Source organism: Sarcophilus harrisii, chromosome 2 (assembly GCF_902635505.1).
Source record: "Sarcophilus harrisii chromosome 2, mSarHar1.11, whole genome shotgun sequence".
Taxonomy (NCBI): Eukaryota; Metazoa; Chordata; class Mammalia; order Dasyuromorphia; family Dasyuridae; genus Sarcophilus; species Sarcophilus harrisii.
Window position 1 is genome coordinate 331,629,071 of NC_045427.1, and position 18,096 is coordinate 331,647,166.

General features: G+C 35.8%; 1 protein-coding gene across 15 annotated transcripts in view; it reads right to left on the minus strand.

The window, feature by feature from the left end:
- The window catches only part of RALGAPA1 (Ral GTPase activating protein catalytic subunit alpha 1), a 289,451-nt gene that overhangs the window by 196,711 nt on the left and 74,644 nt on the right, over window positions 1–18,096 (minus strand). For 14 of the 15 annotated variants that reach the window (XM_031952861.1, XM_031952860.1, XM_031952863.1 and 11 more), the window contains exons 9-11: window positions 17,243–17,451; window positions 6,073–6,312; window positions 3,542–3,739 (exon numbers count right to left, since the gene is read on the minus strand). In XM_031952861.1, the coding sequence (XP_031808721.1) occupies window positions 3,542–3,739; window positions 6,073–6,312; window positions 17,243–17,451 (647 nt within the window). The remainder of the gene's footprint in view (window positions 1–3,541; window positions 3,740–6,072; window positions 6,313–17,242; window positions 17,452–18,096) is intronic. The other variant, XM_031952869.1, reaches the window with a different exon arrangement.

Below are 18,096 nucleotides of genomic sequence, written 5' to 3' on the forward strand. Positions count from 1 at the left end.
TAGGAAGAATAACAAGATTCATTTGAAAGAACTAAAGGTCAAGAATATCAAGGAAATCGATTAAAAAAAAAAGTAAAGGAAAGTGTGGTAATAGTAGAATGTAGATCAGTGGAAAAGATTATTAGGTACACAATATAACTGACCAAGATTTTGTACAAGAACTCAGTATTTCCACAAACATAGCATTTTCATGCTTTCTTGTTGATGTTTCCTTGGATTCTGTTTTCCTTCTCAGTTATTTTTTCTTTCTAGATGTGATTTTTCTTGTGCAGCAAGATAACTATATAAATATGTATACATATATTGGATTTAACATATATTTGAACATATATGTATTAGACCACCTGCCATCTGGGGGTGGGTGGAGACGGGAGAAATTTGGAACAGAAAGTTTTGCAAGGGTCAATGTTGAAAAATTATCCATGCATATGTTTTGTAAATAAAAAGCTTAAAAAAATTTTTGAAAAAAAAATTACTTGGAAAACTAGTTATAGACCAACATCTCACACTGTCTATAAAGATATCAAAATGAATACATGATTTAGACATAAAGATGCTATCACAAGAAAATTATAGGAACATGATGAATTTTCCCCAACAGATCTAAGGATAAAGGAAGAATTTAGACTAAACAAAAAATAAGAGAACATTAGGGGTATATAAAACAGATGATTTTGATTACATTAAATTTAAATGGTTTTGCACAAACAAAATCAATGCAGCCAAGATTAAAAACAAAGCAGGAAATAGGACAAAATAAATTTATAGCAAGTTTCTCTGACAAAGAATCAAATTTAGAAAAATAACAGCCATATCCCAATTGATAGATGGTCAAAGGATATGAACAGGTAATTTTCAGATTAATAAATCAAAGGCATCTATAATCATATTAAAAATTTCTCTAAGTCACTACTGATTAAAGAAATGCATTTTAAAACAATTCTAGGGTACCACTTCACACCTATCAGATTAATTTTCTGTTTTTTGTGAGATATCTTATCCCAAAGCTCACTTTTCTCTTTGGACTCCCCTAAAGAAAAAAAAATCCTTGTAACAAATATGCACATTGCTTAGGTCCAAAAATGTATGTTACACACACACACATATATACATATACACATACACAGATACAAACACATATATTTATATATTTATATCTATAGATACACATATACACATTCATAAATTTGTATTAAAATGACTAAAAGCCATTACCATTTGTAAATGGTAAAAGTACCTAAGAAAGTAACCTCTGCTCCTGGAATCCTTTCCTCTAAATGGAGAATGAAAGCTTCCTTCTAGAACCTGCCTCCCGACTCTTTTCTCAATAAGCTAAAATTCTCTAGACTTGAATATGCCCCAGGAAACACTTCATCTAGAAAGATCACTTTTACCCTAGAACTCAAAACTTGAAACCTAGAACCTATAGAACTCCTCTTTCTGGAAGGTGATAGTTTATTGTTTTTTTTAAATAAAACATTTTATTTTCAAAACGTAAGCACTGTTTTCAGCATTTACCCTTATAAAACCCTGTGCTCCAAAACTTTTTTCCCCTCCCTTGCCTCTGCCTCCTCCCCTAAACAGCAAATAATCCAATATGCTAAACATGCAATTCTTCTACATATACTTATATAATTATCATGCTGCACAAGAAAAATCAGATCAAAAAGGAAAAAAAAATGAGAAAGAAAACAAAATCCAAGGAAACAACAACAATAAAAAAGTGAAAATACTATGCTGTGATTCACGCTCAGCCCTCACAATCCTCTCTTCTGGATGCAGATGGCTCTCTCCATCCAAGACCATTGGAACTGGTCTGAATCACTTCATTGTTGGAAAGAGCCACGTCCATCAGAATTGATCATTATATAATCTTGGTTTTGTTGTGTACAATGTTTTCTTGATTCTACACACTTCACTTAGTATTAGTTCCTGTAAGTCTTTCCAGGACTTTCTGAAATCATCCTGCTGATCGTTTCTTATAGAATAATATTCCATAATATTCATATACCATATTTAACTGAAGAGCATCCATTCAATTTCTAGTTTCTTGCCACTATAAAAAAAAAGCTACTACAAACATTTTTGCATATGTGCATCCTTTTCTCTTTTTTATGACCTTTTTGAGATATAGGCCCAATAGAGACACTGCTGGATCAAAAACTATGCACATTTTGATAGCCCTTTGGGCATAGTTCCATATTGCTCTCTACAATGGCTGGATCAGTTCACAATTCCACCAACAATGTAGTGTCCCAATTTTCCCAAATCCCCTTCAACATTCACCATTATCTTTTCTGTCATATTAGTCAGTCTGAGAGATATATAGTAGTACATAAGAGATGTCTTAATTTGTATTTCTTTAATCAACAGTAATTTAGAGCATTTTATTGTAGAGCATGATATTTGTGGAAATATGTATAGAAGAATTGCACATTTTTAATATATATTGGACCACTTGCCATCTAAGTGAAAGGGTAGGGGAAAGGGAAGGAAAAAAATTAGAACACAACGGTGAATGCTGAAAATTATCCATGTATATATTTTGAAAATAGAAAGCTTTAATTAAAAGAAAAATACTTGTTGACAGATTTAAAGGATAAAAATAAATCGTCCTCAAAAGAATTCCAAATTGGTAAGTCACATAGAAAATTGCTCCAAATTAATAATCAAAAGAAATTCAATATAAAATGTAGGTAAAAATATAAACAAGGAATCAATAAAAATTTATTTTAAAAAAATAAATAAAAATAAGGCCCATAAAAGCTAAAATAGTTTGTGCTTTTCCACAATTAACTCTTTGTCAAGAAGGCTTAAAACTTTTTGACTGAATGAACTCTTGAACTGTAGTAGGTCCTTGAGTCATTCTCCAAAGAAGTAGGAATCATTTGCCTAAGTGATCATATTATCTAAAAAATGAAGATACTTTCTTCAATTCACATATTAACTAATAAATATTTACATATTAAATGCTAAGTATAAAGCTCTGGTTAGGCATATAAATATTTAAAAATATAAGACATTTTTTGCCTTCAAGGAACTTAAACTAATCTAAATTGGGATATAAGATCTAACATTTTAAATGATAAGACTGTAATTCAACTTAACAAAATAACATTTTGTTATCTGTCAGTAGACAAGAAATTAGTTAAAATGAGTTAGAGAGAACCAGAAACTATAACTACAAAAACAATTGAGTTCAAACCAAGACATCATTATTTTCTCTTCAATAACCCTACTGATCATATAATGAACCTGTATTGCTTTTTTCAAGAATATAATTTTATATCTTTATCTAAATTTGTAAATATCATTAAGCACTTGTATTTTAAAAACTTTTCTTTTTAAGTGTAATATCAAACAATAGTGCAACATTTCATGAGAGCAAAATGTAAAGTTTATTAAGAAATTATAAATTGTACTGAATTATATTTTTACCTTCCTAATTAGAAAAAAAAATCTATATTAACACAGTTGCATAACTTTCTGGGAAATAAGTTCTATATATGATGAAATACATATACATATATTTTAATTTTACCTCTTCCTTTTCTTTTCCTTCTTCTGATGAAACATCAGGCTCTACATCACTCTCAATACAAGGTAAATTTATATCAGTAATCTCAATTTCTTCAGGCTCTTTCATGAACAAAGGTTTCTCTTCCTGTTGAATCCATTCCTGATATACTTTCACTACTTTCCTCATAGCAGCTGCTTCACAAATTGGCAATAAAAATGCCTAGTCAAAAACATAAAAACAAAATGACAGATAACACAACACAAATCTCTTTTGCTGAAGTAGCAAGTATGAATGAAGTAACAAAATATGAGATATTCTCTTTTGTCCCCAGGATCAGGAGTAGAATTTATTAGGAAAAAAATAGGGCTAGTAACCACTGATCTCAGATAAAGTCAAACTTAAGAGATTCAATCAATCAAGGGGGCAGCTCGATGGCACAGTAGATAGAGCACTGGCCTTGAAGTCAGGAGGACTTGAGTTCAAATGAGGCTCCAGAAACATAACATTTACTAGCTGTGAGACCCCCTTAATCACTTAATCCCAACTTCCTTGCCCCCCCCCAAAAAAATTCAAAAAAAGAGAGAAATCTATCAATCAGCCACATCAACATTATTTTATATGTATGTCTTTGTATGTATAAAGACATGTGTGTGCAATATATGTGTAAATATATACACATATAAAAATGTGTGTAGGTATGTAATGTAAGGTATGTATATATACAGATGAGTGTAGTGTGTGTGTGTGTAAATATATCCTTGCTTAACTGTTGCCTGCGTAGGGAAGGGTAAGGGAAATGAAAGAGGAAAAAAAAGAATAAAGCAAAAAAGTACACAGCAAAGAACAAAAGGATAACCTACAAGGAAGCAAAGATGGACAATCATGCATATAATGTCTTATATTATTATATATTCTTTCTTGACAAGAAAATTTACTGTTATATATTTTGAATCCCAATTCTAATGTTCTACTAGGGAGATGAAAATGTTTTGTTTTTCCTTGTTCTATCTTTCTTTTTCTATTTGTTTTTTTTTCTGATTTTGTATTTAGCTTTAAATAAATACATTTTTAAATAAGAACAAAATCTTACCAAAATGAATGTTGAAAACTATCTTTACAATATAATTGGGAAAAAAGTAAGATACTATTAAAATATTTGTTTAAATAACTGTTTGGACATGTACGCTTATATTGTATTTAATTTATACTTTAACATATTTAACATATATTGGTCAACCTGCCATCTGGGGGAGGGGGGTTGGGGAGGAGGGGAAAAATTGGAACAAAAGGTTTGGCAATTGTCAATGCTGTAAAATTACCCATGCATTTAACTTGTAAATAAAAATCTATAATACAAAAAAAAAATTGTTTAATTGGCTTTGGAGGGCAAAACCAGGAGCCAATGATGAAAGTTGTAAAGAGGCACATTTAGAGTTGACATAAAGAAAACAATTTGAGCTGTCTAAAATTGGAATTACTTGTCCTGGCTTCCTCTCTGTCTCAGTCCAAGAGGGCTTCAAGAAAAAGGTAAGCATTCACTTTGGAAGAATATTTTACTGGTTATTCTTTTTTGAATATAGTTTGGAATACATGGGTGCTCAAGTCCCTTTCTACTTTGAAACTGTGATTCTATCATCTCAGGGAGTAATATTCTAAAGATGAATCAGGAGAGAAGAAATTCTGAAGGCACAATAAGAAACAACTCAAGATTAAAGGAGGGAATTCAGGAGTGATAATGCTCAGAATGAGTTAAGAGTCTCAAAGAAAAGAAAGAATCACAAAAAAAGTTTTAAAGTTATAATGGGGTAAGATAAGCCTGCTGTTCAGGACTGAAAGAACAACATGGATGATAGGGAATATGTGGAGATCTTCAAATTCTTATTTAATTTCTGTATTTTCTGCCAGGGAGAATACTTTTTAAGCTAAAAGGAACAAAACAAAAATGACTAAAGGGAAGCTGATGATCAAGTCAAACAGAAAACTAACCACCTGCCCTTATGAGTTCAAGTTACCAGGCACAATTAAATTACCTACCTAGGATACAGAAGAAAAAAAAAAAAAAAAAAAAAAAACTGGTGGATCTTTTTTGTCAAGCAAAGAACAAAAGACAATAAAAGAAATAATAGCAAGACCATTATCTGGGAATATTAACACTTAATCAATTGAAATTTTCTGGTAACTTGTAACCTCAATTACTTTGCAACATCAGATAATGAAACATTCATTTTAATTTGTTAAGCAAATGATGGTTAAAGCTTAAAGGATGAATATTTTAAAAGAGATTTTCAATGAAGAAGGAAGGGGTTTTTTTTCTAATTATGACAAGACAAACCTGGGGGAAAAAAACACAAAAATTTTAAGTATATATTTGAAGAATACATATGACCTTTTATTTCAAGAAGCATACTTTTAAAGAACTGGGGAAAAAAAAAAAACAACCCAAAGCATTTCAAAGGACAATCTATAAGCTGACTCCAATAGCTAAAAGTCAGTAAATATTTTAATTATCAAGGGATATACTCTCAAAATTAGAAAGAACATGATGTATTTACCTGTCGAAAGATCTCTGTGACAAAATTAACATGGCTTCTTTTAGAAGAAAAGACCTTCCGTACTATTTCAATGTCTGTGAGATGCTCTTCATCAATACTACAGAGGCTAGATGAACTTGGTTCTCTTTCTGTAAGGGTACTTGTATTAGAATGTGATTGCTCTGGCTCAGCAGTTCTTTCTGCTTTTTCAGAACTGTCATTTTTGTTTTCTTCTCTAGAAACCAAACCAGCAGCTGCCCTCTAAAATAAAAAATTAGGGGAAAAAAATCTACTGTTAATTAAATTCAATAGATATAAAACCAATTGTGAGGAAGTCTCCTTTGCCTAGTACTAGGAATAAGAGTTCTTTCTCTCAAAAAATTTACATTCTTTTAAAAGAAACTATATATTTACTAAACTGAGTGCAACATAATTTTAGAGAGGGAGAATGAACAACTACTGGGATCAGGAAAAACTTCATGAAAGAAAAAGCATCTGATACACTAATACCTGTTGGTAGAATAGTGAATTTGAAGAGGGGACCCAGGCACTTTGAAAATCCTTAAAGAAGAAAATCTCTTTCAACTCTGCCTCAGTGAGGGACCCCCCCAGAAGGACAAAGGGTTTCATCTTTGTTATCTGGGTGGGGTCGGCTCTGTCCTGAAACTCATTAAATTTAATTCAAATTCCAGCTCTAAGCTGAAACCCAGTTAGGAACGAACTCGGGACTCCACCTATGAGCCTCCTTCAACTTGTAGCCAAAACCCCCTATTATAAAAGAATCAAACTAAAATCTTCTCTTTGCAGAGGTTCCAAACATGCCATGTTATACTATGCTTGGCACACCAAGGGCCTCTGCCCACTGGAATACTCTTTCCAGTGCCATCCTCTTTTTACCCTCACCTATTTCCCTAACCAGATTTTAACCTTACTTCCAATCCCCATAATAAACCTCTTTTTATCAATCTAGGTTTTCTGGAATATAAAACTGCGGCGCTAGAAGGGAGTCCCCAAAACTCCCTATCCTTGCGTCAAATCCCAAGGGGTTGCAGGGGAGCTCCATTTGATTCCCTGAACTCCGAACCTGCCACAAGACCTCATTTAACTCACTGACCACCAGAAACCCTAATTTCATTTGGGTTCGTCAAATTTAAACCTCATCAAATTGGTCCAAGCATTCTAGAGAACAATTTGTATGTTAAAAGGGCTATAAAACTCTGCATTCCTTTTGACCCAGCAGTACAACTAGAGTGGTATCCAAAAGAGATCAAAGAAAAAAGAAAAAGATTTATATATACAAAAATATTTGAAGTAGTTTTTTTTTTTGTTTTTTTTTGTTTTTTCCTGTAATGGCAAAACACTGGAAATTGAGAAGATGATCATCAGGTAGGAAATGGCTGAACAAGTTGTAACATACTATTATGCTATAAGAAATAAGGAGGAGGATGGTTTCAGAAAAATCTGACAAAACATAAACTCATGAAAAGTGAAGTGAACAGAACCAGGAGACTATTTTAAATTATAGCAATACTGTTACAATAATCAATTATAAAAACTTAATCAATCCAATGACCCATGACAATTCCAAGAAAATTCACTGATGAAAAAGGCTCTCCACAATCAAAGAAAGAATTGATGAACTCTGAGTACAGACAGAAGCATACTGTTTCAAGTTCTTTGCTCTACAGATATCAAGAATTCAGCAAAAGTTTTGAAACATAGGAATGACAGAATCTGAGAGCAGTGGTAGAATGAATTAGAAAACAGAAACTAGAATGAGACAAATTGGGAGGCTATTTTCAGTAAAAGTGATAAGTGATAAGGATTATGATCATATAAGTAAAAACAAAGTAACAAATGTGCTAGGAATTATAAAGGAAATATCAAGAAGTCTAGGCAAATGACTGCATATGGAGAGTGAGGGAAAAGAAAGAGTCAAAAATGGTTAAGAGTGTAAAATGTAGATAACTGGGAAAATGATATATAGAGCCCTTGATTAAAACAGGAAATTCTGAAGAGCTAAACTTATAGATAATAAGTTCAGTTTCAGACATACTTAGTCTTATGGGCTTATATAAGTAGGCATATACAATAGACAATAGATAATTAAGGAAAAGGACTAGAAATATGCATTTCTGTAGGAGTTCAAGAAGATCTGGGACAGAATTTAGCCATCAGCTAAATCAGCATTTGTAAACTTGGAAAGAATCATTTCAATGGAATGGTAGGTATGTTGAAAAACTAGATGGTGAATTCAGAAGTAAGCTGGTACTAAAGAAGCAAGTATTAATCGACTATTTCCTAGGAGTCTGAGTAAGAAAGTAAGGTATTTAGCTCAGCAAAGGATTTCTATTTCTATGGGAGAAGGAACTAGAGAAAAATTGAAGACAAATAAAAAGGAAAGTATGTTAATAATTTGGAAAAAAGATTTGAACTAGTAAAGAAGTTCCAAATTTGAAGGTAAATAGATGAGAAAATGTGCAAGAAATTCAGGAAAATTTACATAATAATCTTAAGGCCTAGAGATAAGTAGATTCAGCTTGTAGTCAGGGTTAAAGGAAGAGCACGATCAGGAACAATAAAAGAGCACAGAAAAGGATTAAGAAAGTTAAAGAAGGATCAGGAAGTATAGTAAGAAGGAACAACCTCAAAGAGGCAGAGAAAATTAGCAAGAGAAGATAAAACAAGTGGAACAATGGGAGGATGAAGAAAATCTATAAAGGGAAGTGGAATATGAGGCAAATTGGTGAAAGCTATACGAAAATGATACAAGGATAAAAGAATAATGGACAGCACTGTGGCTGTGGATTTATGGAAAAAACAGAAACTTCAGTTAGATGATTAATTTTGTTTATCCTAAAATTGTTCTTCCTTTGTCTTGCCAATTGTCTTCTTCTCATCCTATATCAGGTTCTACTTCCCAATTTTCCTTTATCCTCTTTAATCATTTTATATGATCTTGGTCAATGACCCAGATTCTCTTTTAACTCAGATTAAAAAGAACTAGATAAAGAATATCAAAGACAATCTTTCCTCAGAAGGAGAAAGTGAGAAGACTTTTGGATAAGAAAATAAAGACCAAGTTTGTTTTCTTCACAGTTGTTCAGAGAAGGTAAGAGATGAAAGAAAAAAAAAAATCAATCTGGGAAGTGAATAGCAGCTTAGTATGTGAAAATGAGATCTATATTTCTGGCTCACAGCATACAACAAAGATTGGCAGATGCCTGACCAGAGACTATGAATCTAGGTGGGTATACTTTATTCAAAATAAACAAAACAAGTAAAAGGAAGGAATAACATTGCAAGTCAGAAGTTACACTAATGTGTAGAAATTTAGAAACCAGATAGGAAAATGTGATGGAGAATACTTGGGTGAACACCAAAGAAGGGAGAAATAAGATGATTTTTGACTACTAAAAATAAACTTCTGTAGTAAACTTCAGACTACATGAACAGAAAAAAGAATTCTATGCATGTAATGCCGGAGAAACTGGGGCAAAATAGAGATTAGAGAGTTTTTAATATTGTATTTGGATTTTTGAGGGAGAGATTGTGCTGGGGGCATGATTCCCCCAGGGCTGATGTCCAAAGCATCCAGCAACCAATGTGAGTTCTCAATGACATATATATATGCAGGTGGCTCAGCTACAGGGGTAGACCAAGGCAGGGGCAGAATCAGAGCACTAAGAGCTGGGAAGGGACTATCAATCCAGTTTTGACAGGGTAAGGGGAGGTACCAGACTTCTGGCAAGTTGGGATAAAGAAGAACAATAATTTCATGTTTTCTGTGCTATTTCTTTAAATATGCTTTTTTTATTTTTTATTAAAACTTTTTAATTTTCAAAAAAAAAAAAAAAAAAAAAAAAACAATGACAGAATAGGGGGTAGGACCATAAATTCTAATAAACTGGGAGTTAAGGATGTGTCCAGCTTAGAGCTAAGAAGTCTGGACTCCCCCTTATCTTGAATTTACACATTGACAATTTATAACTTCTGAGTTATATCAGTCTTAATGAATCAGAGGGGGTTACAACTAAGGGGATTGAGGCAAAACAAAGAAACTGAGGCAGAACAATTAGGGAAACTGAGTCAGGACAATAAAAGGGAACTGTGGCACAACAAGCATAATTATCAAACACCTTAGATTTTGGGAAAGCAGATTTTAGAAGTTTCAGAAAAAAAGGACCTCTGCATAGAATGACCCTTATATTGAACATTCAGAACTACCAGAACATGGAATTAATATCCAAGATAAAGAAAGAGCAAAGGGGGTGGATGGAGAGAGGACCCTTACAGAATTTATGTCAAATGACACAAATTGCTATATATTTGGGTCCTGAAAGAATTAAAAGTTGCTCATCTGCTTTTACCTTGAGAAATCTCCTTAATTTATTTGAGCCAGTGGTCTTTGTCCGCTTTCCTAAAAAAAAAAAAATCTAACTTTTGCCAAAGAGAATTGCCATTGTGAATTCTTCACATGACCTAACCCCAACTAATGGTGCCTACCATCATCTGGTGTTTGTATCACCCATATCAGTGACTACAAAGAGTCAGCATGACTTTGTCAAAAATAATTCATACCTAGTGACAAAGCATGCCTTTTCCCAACAGACTAAGGTTGCAGGTACAATTTTTTGGACACGAAGTGGAATTATTTTTCTTAACTATGCACATTTGTTAATGGGAATCATGTATATAAAGGAAAAGTTATTTATTTACTGATATAAAAGCATGGATCAGGAAAAAGGAAAATAAAGAACACTGCATTGGTAATCAAGAGACATAAATTTAGTTCCTGATCTTGTAATAGATCCTGAACTTGTAATAAGGTAACTTAATTTGTAATGTCTAAATTGGAAAAATTATTTAACCACTCTAAGAGAACCTCAGTTTCTTTGGCTATAAAATTAAAAGGTGGAATCACAGAGATTCTAAGGACTCTTTTGAAATCTAAGAAAATCTAGGTCAACCAAACTCTTTGGGCAGCTAAGTAATAATATTTAAATATATTAAATACATTACATCTACCTGCTTATATCTAGGAATTTGGTTGGAGTTGAAGCATTTCACTGAAAGATTGCTATTTCAGAAAATAGGAGCAAGGAGGAAGGTGATTTTTCTTAACATATTATATTCCCATTCTGTCAGCAATCTCTACTGGAACCTCAACTATTACACAGGAATAACAGGTAATTAATTATGTGTCAAAATGATGTAATAGAACTGTGCCCCCTGATCTTTGTAGAGGGTGGGCCACCTAGCCTGGGAAAATTCTTAAAAATGATCCCCATCCTCCTACCTGGTTCCCACAGGAATCTCTCACTTTTCAACTGATCTGGGAATCACTTTGGTCTGAAAAACAATCACCTTTATTGATTTGAAAATCAGCCCATAATCACTCTCTAGTCTCAAACCATAGAAGGCTAATAAAAAATGCTAATTCCTATCTGGAAATGGCCCACTGGGTAACTTCTCAGTGTGAAAATAAACCTTTTTATTTTATTTTTTTGCCAAAAACCTCGCTTGCAGATCAAGACTGTGAAATCTTTCATAAAAACCTGCAACACCGGCCTGAGGACTCCAACACTGTTAGGGTATTTCTCATCCCGCATCTCTTACCCCTCAACATTTGGTGGCCCGCTACAGGTATTCCTGAGATTTTCTATCCTGGCTGAGGTAAACCTCTTTTTGCCTCTATAGCATAAGGACACCTAAACACCCGGGAAGGTTTGAGCCGTCAGGAACTCTACACTCAGAAGACTTCTTTGATTAAGGACGCCTAGACTTGGAATTCCATGTCTTGTAGCAGAAGTACCCTTAACCAGGGGAACTTCTGTCACCTGTCTCCCTCTCTAAGGACATCAAAGGATGTGGCGCTATAGAATCTAGACTAGTGGCTAAAACCGGGACAATCCACCTCTGTCTTTGTTCCTAAGGATTCTCCCTTAGGCCGTCTCAAAATACAGAGACAAATTTGGCCTAAAAGATCTCAAAACTAAAAACCTTAAAACAGCACTGTAGGATGCTGCTAAAATTTATTGGAGGGGAATCAAAATCAGATACTTATTTTTTAAATAACCGCCTCCTTTCCACTCCCCTCTAGGGACACAGGCTCCCTCCTCTATACCCCCATGCAATCCTTATCAGGAGGCCTGTGAATCTCTTTCAGAACCACCTTCTTATCACAGACAGGATCTTATGTCCAATAATATTTCTTCAACTCTGTTCCCCTCACCTTCTGAACCAGATCCTGAGACCTACCCCCATTCCTCAATCCCTCTGATATAAGGAATGGGACCCCTTCTTCTCCTCCTCAGGATCCTGATTCAGCTACCCCTTCTAAACCTCTGTTCCCTGAGAGAAGCAAGATTCTCAGGGAGAAACATTCAGGGTACAAGAGCTCCTTTCAATGTTAGACATTCTCCCAGATTAAAGAAAAACCTGGCCGTTACTCTGAAAAACCCACTAAATTTATTGAGTAAACCCCTCAATGCCCTCCTATTTGAAACAATCTGTCCCAGATATATTGAAGGAAGCTGCAGAAGCCAGGTTTAGGCTCTCAAACTTCTCCAACTCAGCTGTTAGAAACAGCTTTTGAAGTCTTTAATAATAGGGACTGAACTGCAGCAGAGGAGGACCACAGTCAGAGCAAGAAATAAAGAACAGTCCCAAATTTTGGCTACTGCCATATCCAGGAACCACAGGAGTTCGTGCTTAAGTTGTAATGGACAAGGCCATTGGACACACAAATGGTCCTCAGAGGAAAAACACCCCCTCCCCCAGGTCCTTGCTCCAAGTGCAATCCAGGAAGGACACTGGAGAAGAGAGTGATTGCAGGGGAAAAGTTATGCCTTCAATCTCTGTCCTCTGACGGGAGTTTGGGGCTTGATCAGGTTCCCTCTCCACCACTCCACCATACGAACACCAGCTATCCTTGAATGTGGCCAGTAAGACCAATGAATTTCTTTTTCTTATGGGGGCTTCTCTTTCTGTATTGCTCTGGCCCTCTGGTCTCACCCACATCTCCCCCCATAGAATAATGGGGATTGAAGGGAAACAAGAATTGTTTTAAGACTTTCCCTCCACTTTGCTAGTTTGGTGACCCGTTATTTAAACATTCCTTTCTTATTATTCTCTCCTATTCTGCTCCCTTATTGGAGCATGATTTAATGGTGAAATTGGGGCTCCAATTCTCACTTCTCAACCCTCCAGGTGACCTTTTTGTGCTTCTTTCAAAACTCTCCCATATTCCCTCTGAAATGTGGGAGAAAATAGATTTCTCTGTCTGGGACCAAGGAATCCCGGGGCAAGCCACTCATGCCACCCCAGCCTTAGTCAGGCTGCGGGAGCCCACTATATTCCCCCATAAACACCAATATGCAATAAAGGCAGAGGCTAGGGAAGGATTGCAACCCCTGATTGAGAAATCTCTTAAGCACAAATTTTTAGTATTAGCTAAAGATTTAAGGGATTTGCTGCTCCTTAACAGCAGTCTCATCCAGTATGTGGATTGTATCTTGATCTACAGCCCCACTCGAGAAGCTTTTGTGGGGAATAGATAAGGTGAAGAACTTACAGGAATGTATGAATTATTTTTCTGTATTTTATTATTTCTGTGTTTCCCCTATGACCTGTATAATGTGTGCGGGCTCATATCTACTTGAGCCTTGGCCAGTTAGAAACATAGATACTTAACCTGAGCTGATGACATTTATTGGTATTTGACATTTATCGATATTTAGTCTATTAGCTGGACCACTATCTGCTTGATTAAGCCTGAAGGCCCGATTTTCTGTTTCCTAGAAATCAAAAGATTTCAGGGAAACAGAAACCTTCCATTCCAATCTCCCCAAATAGCAACAACCAATTAGATGCCTCCCCCCCCCCCCTTCTCAATGCTCTCTTACTTGTGATGTAATTTCTTGTATAAAAGCTATGTATCTTTACTACTTCTTTAGCCCTCCTACCGCCAGCTTTCTCTTTCTTATCTCGCAAAAGTTAAGGAAGGACGGCTCTTCCTCGGTTTTCAATAAACAACTTTTCTGCCTTCTACTGAGTGATCTCTGAGTAATCATTTCGGGTAAGGGTCTTCTACATCCTTCACACTTCCCTAGATGCAGCTACAAAAACTCTTAATTTTCTGATCTCTAGAGGCTGCAGGGTGTCCTTATCCAAAAACCCACATTGCCTGTAAAATATTTGGATCATAACCTAACCCCTATTCAAGTCCCTGATCAGGCCAAGACTTTAAAGACTGAAAATCAAACTAACTTCTGCCCCCTGCCCTCACTCTTATCTAATTTAGAAAAGCCTTTCACTCTATATGTAGCTGAAAGGCAGAGCCAGGCCCTGGGGGTCTTAACTCAGGCTCTTGGACCTGATCCAGGCCGATTGCCTACTTCTCAAAGCAACTAGACTCAGTTTCTGTAGAATGGCCCTCTTGCCTTAAGAGCAGTGGCTGCTACAGCCTTTCTAATTGAAGAAGCCTCAAAACTAACCCAAGGCAACCATTGGCGGTTTTTTACCCAGCACTGGGTTCAGAGCATTTTAAAAGCCAAAGGGCATCAGTGGCTTGCTGATAGGTGGCTTACTAGATATCAGGGTCTCCCATTAGACAACCCCAACTGACTCTCCAGGTGTATCACACTCTTAATTTTCCACCCTGCTCCCTGATAACACTCAATCGAGTGACATCATTCATAATGGTGAGGAAGCTTTAGATTCTGTCTACTCCAGTCAACCGGACTTGAGGGACAATCCTCTTGACAACCCAGATGGCAAATGGTTTACAGATGGGTTTAATTTTCTTGAAAATGGGGAAAGAAAGATTATTCTGTGGTGACCCTCAGTAGAATCCTAGAAGCTAAGCCACTGACTCCTGGGACTTCTGCCCGGAAAGCTGAACTTATTGCCCTATTCAGAGTTTTGGAACTGGGGAAGGGAATAAGAGTGAACATCTATACAGACTTCAGGTATGTTTTTCATATTTTGCATGTTCATGGGGCTATATGAAAAGAAAGGGAACTTTTGACAACAAAGAATTCTCCCATTAAATAGGTAGGAGAAATTATATAACTATTGCAAGCTGTTTATGAACCCAGAGAGGTTTCAGTAAAGTGCACTAAAAGGGACATTCACTTCAGGCGAAGGGGAATAGGTTTGCAGATTCAACTGCGCAAGCTGCTGCCCATTTACCCCTGACTATGGCACCTTTAATTCCCCAGCTCCCTGATCCTTATACCCCTTCATATAGCTCACAGGAACAAGCCCTTGCAGAACAAAGGGGATACATCCTTTCTCCTTCTGGCTGATTTCAAACACCCTCAGGCCAACTTTTCATCCTAGAAGCAAGTCAGTGGAAACTTATTTTTGGTCCTCACCAAGCTACCCACTTGGGAAGAAATGCTCTTCAATCCTTTATAAAACACATTTTTACTGGTCACAAGCTAGAAGAACAATCAGGCAGGTCTGCCAAGCCTGTGCCCAGTTTACTTCTGCCCAGGCCAAGTAAATCCTGAAGGAGCTTTTCTCTCCCTCTCCCTATTTGCCAATCTTCTCCTGGGTATGTGCCCTTTCTCTGAACAGGGGCACATACCCAGGAGAAGATTGGCTAATAGACTTCACACATATGCCCCCTTGCAGAGGTTTCAAGTTGCTTGTGATCTTTGCTGACCCCTTTATTAATTGGCTAGAAGTTTTTCCCTGAAGGACTAAAAAACCTCAGGAGGTATCAAAGTGCTTTGCTAAAAGAGATCATACTTCCCTTTGGCCTGCCTAGCTCCTTGCAAAGCGACAATGGCCGGTCCTTCATTTCTCAGGTAACCCAAAATGTGGCCAAGGAATTTAAAATCACTTACCACCTCCACTCTGCCTGGGTCCTTAGGATTCTGAGAAGATGGAGAAAATGAATCATACTCTCAAGCTAGTCCTTACTAAACTGTCATTAGAGACTCAAGAGAATTTGGTGAAGAATCTCCCATTAGGGCTTCCCACTGCATTAAGAACATGAACCTGAAATCCCTTGAACTTCTGTATGGGAAGCTTTTCTTAACCTCTGACATTCTTGTAGATCTAGAACAGCATCTTGTCACCCAGTTTGCCACACAGCTTGGTGCAGTCCAGAAGGCCTTTTCTGAATATTCAAATGAGCATCTCCCTAAACCTACAGATGTTCATACTCAGACTGCCTCCCCTGTAAATCCAGGGGACATGGTATACTTGAAATCTTGGAAGCCTCAAGGTGTTGACCCTCTAGGTATAAAATGGAAAGGACCATATCAGGTCATTCTGACTATTCCAACTATTCCTTGAGGGGGAAATGATGTAATAGAATTGTGTCCCCTGATCTTTGTGGAGGGTGAGCCACCTGACTTGGGGAAATTCCTAAAAATGATTCCCATCCTCCTACCTGGTTCCCACAGGAATCCCCCACTTCCCAATTTATCTGGGAATCACTTTGGTCTGGGAAACAATCACCACCCTTTACTGATTTGAAAATTAGCCCCTAATCACTTCCTAGTCTCAACCATAGAAGGCTAATAAAAACCAAGATTCTATACCCAAACCTTTGCTAATTCCTATCTGGAAATGGCCTGTGGGTAGCTTCTCAGTGTGAAAATACCCCCTTCCCCCCCCCTTTTTTTTGCCAAAAAACTGGCTTGCAGATCAGTACTGTGAATTCTGCAACACATTGACACAAATCACATTGAGATGGTGAACAAAAATTGACAGATAATTTTTACTATTTATGAGAAGTAAAATATTTAATTTACAATTAAATGCTATCAAAAGAACTAAACTTGACTCAGGTCAGCCTCCTGATAGCTTCTGGTACTGAGAGGTCTGATTATGGCATGACATGAGCACTCATAAGCATTCAAGAGTCAATATAAGGAAGTTTACTTAACCCCCATAGTAGGAGGACATTTAATAAGAGTATTCATTGAGGATACTCCTATATATTCAACAGAATACAACTTCCCAGTTCAACTTTGGAGAGCAAGACAGATTTCATGATAGCTTTTGATCATTTAAATGAATGAGAAACCAAGTCAAGAGCCTGAGCTAGTCCCAAAACAAATTAGATTTTAAAGAATTTCACTACCTGTAAAGACCATAGCTCTGGGAAAAACTAACTCAGCCTAGGAGACTTTCCTATCACAAATGTTTTGAAATATAATACAGATGTTACCTGAATATTCTTTGGCAAGATTTCACCTTCAATTCCAGGAATATGAGGTCCTGTATGAGGTTTTGGCTCAAGCCAGAAAGAAACCAGCCAGCGAATGACTATAACACGAGCCTTGAGGAAAAGCTCTTTTGTGCAATAGATTGTTTCATTGCTTTCAACATCCTTCTTTATCATTATATAATGTGGCTTTGGTCTCACCTGTGGGATATCTATGCAAAAGAAATGAAAAAAAGATCTTTGTACAAATAAGTCTAAACATTCATGGGTCTGTGACAATGTAAAATAAACAGTTTCTGTGTAACTACAACTAAGTCAGCATGAAATCCCAAATGGGCTTACTATAACTTTTCAGATACACATATAGAAATATCTATTTGCAGTCTGATTTTTATTATAAGTATAAAGAATTAGAGCAATGTTAAATCCAATTATCAACTCAAACCAAAAAAGAGCTAATAGTTAATACAAATAACAATGTAACAAGACCTGTACTAAATGAACAAAATTTAAAGAACAGTGCAACATATTTGTAAATCATCTCATCCTAGTTCTTGCTTATCCAACTAGGTCAATTCAAAGTAACAGTTCATATGGTTTTAAACAATTCTATGACTCATAAGTTAGAAAGACAAAAGCAAGATTATGTCACATACAACGTTTAATGTATAAATAGACTAGAATATATCACATGTAAAACTGCAGATCTAATTTGCCATCTCAGAATTCTGAATGCTCTTAATTTACATCCTTTAGAATCTAAAACTTTTTTTGTAATAATCTTCAAATTTTAACATGAATCAGGCTAAAACATTAGGATAAAATTTTATTAACTCCACAAATAAATCAAGATTTCA